The sequence below is a fragment of the Priapulus caudatus genome, unplaced genomic scaffold (assembly GCF_000485595.1).
Source record: "Priapulus caudatus unplaced genomic scaffold, Priapulus_caudatus-5.0.1 Scaffold974, whole genome shotgun sequence".
NCBI lineage: Eukaryota > Metazoa > Priapulida > Priapulimorpha > Priapulimorphida > Priapulidae > Priapulus > Priapulus caudatus.
The window spans coordinates 102,045-107,232 of NW_014578035.1; the positions used below are offsets into that span (position 1 = coordinate 102,045).

At 51.6% G+C, this 5,188-nt stretch overlaps 1 protein-coding gene across 1 annotated transcript in view; it reads left to right on the plus strand.

Moving 5' to 3' along the window:
* LOC106814759 (protein transport protein Sec24C-like) overlaps positions 1-5,188 on the plus strand; it is a 12,026-nt gene that overhangs the window by 4,185 nt on the left and 2,653 nt on the right. The window contains exons 7-14 of the mRNA XM_014819105.1: positions 173-300; positions 826-964; positions 2,001-2,116; positions 2,535-2,659; positions 2,982-3,060; positions 3,403-3,518; positions 4,189-4,282; positions 4,600-4,855. Coding sequence (XP_014674591.1) covers positions 173-300; positions 826-964; positions 2,001-2,116; positions 2,535-2,659; positions 2,982-3,060; positions 3,403-3,518; positions 4,189-4,282; positions 4,600-4,855 — 1,053 coding nt within the window. The remainder of the gene's footprint in view (positions 1-172; positions 301-825; positions 965-2,000; positions 2,117-2,534; positions 2,660-2,981; positions 3,061-3,402; positions 3,519-4,188; positions 4,283-4,599; positions 4,856-5,188) is intronic.

Here is a 5,188-nt window from a genome sequence, read left to right on the forward strand (position 1 = left end):
AGAAAATAGGAATATAAGAATAGGCCTATAGCAATATATCGGGAAGAGAGAGAGAGAGAGAGAAAGAGACAGAAAGAGAGAAAGAGAGAGAGCGAGCGAGAGACAGACAGGCAAACACACAGCATGGCTGCCATCGATCGCTCGTTAACACCTCGTTAATTGATGATTGCAGGTAACAGCGGTCCACGGCTGATGCGAGCGAGCGTCTACAGCGTGCCATGCACCGCTGACATGTGCAAGCAGTCACAAGTCCCCATCGTTCTCAACGTCTGCCCCTTCGCACGCCAACACCCGCAAGAGGTTAGCACCGGTCTAAGCGTAACCACGGTAACCCGTAGAGATGGTCACCGCAGAGAGCGAATTTTCGCCGTCGAGCGGAAGCTGGGTGGATGTTGCCGTGACAACCGGCGCTGGGGGGAGGGGGGTCGATGATGAACGGAGGCGCTCGATCGATTTCGATTTTTACGATTTGGTTACGCGATTGGTGTGTTTAAACGTTAGATATTGGCTGGTTTTTTTTAGCATAGGTAATAGTATCTGTAGTTTTACCATAGTTAATAGCAGCTGTAAGGTCTAATAGTATCTAGAGCATCTAATAGTATCTGTAGCATCTATTATTATAAATCGATTAGTATAATATCTATCGATTATTATTATTATTTATATTATCAATCGATTCACATTCATGGAACATACACCAAAGTGAAACCGCAAAAATCATAACAACCGGTTTCCACGCAGCGATGCGAAACGGCGCGCGCGTTGCCGTCGCAACCAGAGGGCGCCGTTGGAGGCGACTGACGACGCGCGCTCTTGTGTTTGCAGAAGGCCGTTCCCGTGGTGAACATGGGAGAGCTTGGACCGGTGCGCTGCATCCGCTGCAAGGCTTACATGAGTCCCTTCATGACCTTCATCGACGGAGGACGGAGGTTCCTCTGCAGCTTCTGCAACGGCCACACGGACGGTGAGCGTGAGAGCGAGGGAGAAGGTCGTCGGATGGGAGGGGAGGAGGAGGGTGGAGGGAGAAGGGGAGGAGAAGGGTAGAGGGAGGTAGAGAGGACGGAGGTTCCTCTGCAGCTTCTGCAACGGCCACACGGACGGTGAGCGTGAGAGCGAGGGAGAAGGTCGTCGGATGGGAGGGCAGGAGGAGGGTGGAGGGAGAAGGGGAGGAGAAGTGTAGAGGGAGGGAGGAAGAGAGGACGGAGGTTCCTCTGCAGCTTCTGCAACGGCCATACGGACGGTGAGCGTGAGAGCGAGGGAGAAGGTTGTCGGATGGGAGGGGAAGAGGAGGGTGGAGGGAGAAGGGGAGGAGAAGTGTAGAGGGAGGGAGGAAGAGAGGACGGAGGTTCCTCTGCAGCTTCTGCAACGGCCACACGGACGGTGAGCGTGAGAGCGAGGGAGAAGGTCGTCGGATGGGAGGGGAAGAGGAGGGTGGAGGGAGAAGGGGAGGAGAAGTGTAGAGGGAGGGAGGAAGAGAGGACGGAGGTTCCTCTGCAGCTTCTGCAACGGCCACACGGACGGTGAGCGTGAGAGCGAGGGAGAAGGTTGTCGGATGGGAGGGGAAGAGGAGGGTGGAGGGAGAAGGGGAGGAGAAGTGTAGAGGGAGGGAGGAAGAGAGGACGGAGGTTCCTCTGCAGCTTCTGCAACGGCCAGATGAACGGTGAGCGAGAGAGGGATGGGAGGGGAGGAGGCGGGTGGAGGGGAGGGGGAGAGGGTGGAGATTCCTCTGCAGCTTCTCTCAGGAGGAGGATGGGGTAAGAGGGAAGAGAGGGTGAGTGGAACAGGAGAGAAGAGCGGCCAGAGGGGGAGAATGAACGGTGGAAGAGGGTGAGAGGGGGATAGTGGGAAGTGAGGAGCGCAGAGAACGAAAGATCTTTCACAATTTTTCTCACGACTTTCGACTTCAGTAGTTCAATTTCCGACGTTGTAGACCCGCGACATTGTCACAACTGTTGCCACGGTTTCCACGATTTCCCTCATCATCGTCCTTCTCTTCGCAGTTCCCCAGGAGTACTTCCAGCACCTTGACCACACGGGTCAGCGTCTGGACAAGTGGGAGAGGCCAGAGTTGCACCTGGGCACCTACGAGTTTGTCGCCACGAAGGACTACTGCAAGGTAGGTGCGCGCTGCTGCTGCTGATGCTGATGATGCTGATGATGCTGATGATGATGATGATGCTGATGATGATGATGCTGATGATGATGATGCTGCTGCTGATGTGCGATCTAGCAAAAATGGAGAGAGTGAGAGTGAGAGTGAGTGTGCATGAGAAGAGAGAGAGAGAGAGAGAGAGAGAGAGAGAGAGAGAGAGAGAGAGAGAGATGTAGTTAGAGGGAGGGAAACTAAACAAGAAAGCACACCATAACCATATTTGTAATACAGAGAGAAACAGACAATTTTATGGAGAGATAGGCATAAACACAATCATAACTATATTTGACCTACGTGCCATGCATGCGTGTGTGCATTCGATCGTGTATATTTGTGTATGTATATATTTATTTGTATATTTGGGTCTTCTTCTTCGGTGCAGAATGGCAAGTTTCCGAACAGTCCCGCGTACATCTTCATGATCGACGTGTCTTATAACAGCATCAAGAGTGGCATGGTGCACACCCTCTGTTCCAATGTGAAGAAGCTGCTACACTCGCTGCCAAAGTAGGTGGAGCCGCCGCCCCCGGTCCTCCTCCCCCTCGCGTGCAACATCCACGCCCCCTAGTGGGCATTGCAGGGTTCGGCCGCCGATTTAAAAGAATAAATTTATTTTTTAATTGTTATTTTACTATATGTATATTACAATTATTATTTATTAAAAACAATTTGTTAAAGCGTGTGACAAAGGTACGCTGATTCATTCTATAAATGAGATGGCGCTTAATTTCCGCGCCATCGACGGCCATTCCCGCGTCTGCCTTCAAGGCCACGGGTTGACCTGTCGCTCACATACGTGCCGTTGCTGACGGATGCTCTTGTGTTGCAGAGAGTACGGCGCGGAGACGTCGGCGATTCGCGTCGGATTCGTGACCTACAACAACGTGCTGCACTTCTACAACCTGAAGGTAACCACGGCGACGAGAGGCTGGTGCACGACGACGACAATGATGATGATGACGATGACGACGATCTTAACTAATTAGTTACTATGTGGTGTCATTGTTTATGATAAGGTTTACAAAAGTGCGAGACAAACTTTACTCGCTTTCTATGGGAACTTGACTTTTAGGCTGTGAGCAAAATTTTGGAATCAATTTCGATGTACTTGTGTTAATAATCGCAGTAAAACTGCATGTGAAATATATATATATATATATATATATTTATATACATTTATACATATCATGTGAAATATATATATATATATATATATATATATGTACGTGTGTACGTCGTCGTGTGTGTAGGCAGGCCTGGCGCAGCCGCAGATGATGGTGGTAGCTGACGTACAGGACGTGTTCCTACCCCTCCTTGATGGCTTCCTCGTAACGATGTCGCAAGATTCTGAGGATCTCATAGATAGGTGAGTGAACGCACGCCTGGCAACGTTGCACGCGACAACGTTGAACCCGACAACGTTGCACGCGACAACGTTGAACGCGACAACGTTGCACCCGACAACGTTGAACCCGACAACGTTGCACGCGACAACGTTGAACCCGACAACATTGCACACGACAACGTTGAACCCGACAACGTTGAACCCGACAACGTTGAACCCGACAACGTTGAACGCGAAAACGTTGCACGCGACAACGTTGAACCCGACAACGTTGCACGCGACAACGTGGAACCCGACAACGTTGCACGCGACAACGTTGAACGCGACAACGTTGCACGCGACAACGTTGAACGCGACAACGTTGAACGCGACAACGTTGAACGCGACAACGTTGCACGCGACAACGTTGAACGCGACAACGTTGAACCCGACAACATTGCACGCGACAACGTTAAATGTGGCAACGTTGAACCCGACAACGTTGCACGCGGCAACGTTGAACTCGACAACATCACCTAAGGCAACCTAGCACGCGACACCGCTGCTAGATGCAATATCGGTTGTTGCAATATCGCTACCTGCAACATCGCTACCTGCAATATCGCTCCTGCAACGTTGCCCACGTTATCGTCGAGCAGCGCCCTCTGGTGTCGACGGCATCGCTGACCGTGCGCGTGTTCTCTTGTTGCAGCTTGTTGGAGCAAATCGAGGTGATGTTCGCTGACACACGGGAGACGGAGACCGTGCTGGGACCGGTGATACAGGCCGGACTAGAGGCGCTGAAGGTGAGAGGGAGGAGGGAGGGAGAGGAAGGTGAGAGGGAGGAGGTAGAGAAAGGAAAGTGCGGAAGTAGAACGAGCAACAAAGAAGCGGGCGGGTCATTCAGGGCGGCAGACACCATTCTGCAGAAATAACGTGCATCAGATCATCGCGGCAACACAGTGTTTGTCGCCGTGGTAACGCTGTGTCGCCGTGGTAACGTNAGAGAGAGAGAGTGTGTGTGTGTATGCGAGAAAGAGAGAGAGAGAGAGAAGCAAGCGCGAGACAGCAAACTCGACACATGGCAGCGCGGGCCTCCCTCTAACCCTTCTCTCTCCGGCAGACGATACTTGCCTCCCAGTTGCCGTTCTACAAGAACCTGGGCAAGGAGTGCGTCGAGGCGGGATGCTGCGTCGACCTGTTCCTGTTTCCGAACGCCTACATAGATGTCGCCACCATCGGCGAGATTTGCAACGTGACAGGAGGACAGATCTACAAGTATAACTACTTCCAGGTACGGTGGAGACACTTCACGCGTGTGTGTGTGTGTGTGTGTGTGCGTGCGTGCGTGCGTGCGTGCGTGCGTGTGCGCATGTTCAGAATCTTTTATGATTTATGATGTCGTAGAAACTTCGTTTTATATATATAAATATTATATAGGATCAAGAGAGATGGCAAGAGGGAGAGAGACAGAGAGACATAGAACTAGAGAGAGAGAGAGAGAGAGACAGAGAGACATAGAACGAGAGAGAGAGAGAGAGAGAGAGAGGGAGAGAGACAGAGAGACATAGAATGAGAGAGAGCGAGAGAGAGAGAGGGAGAGAGACAGAGAGACATAGAACGAGAGAGAGCGAGAGAGAGAGAGGGAGAGAGACAGAGAGACATAGAATGAGAGAGAGCGAGAGAGAGAGAGGGAGAGAGACAGAGAGACA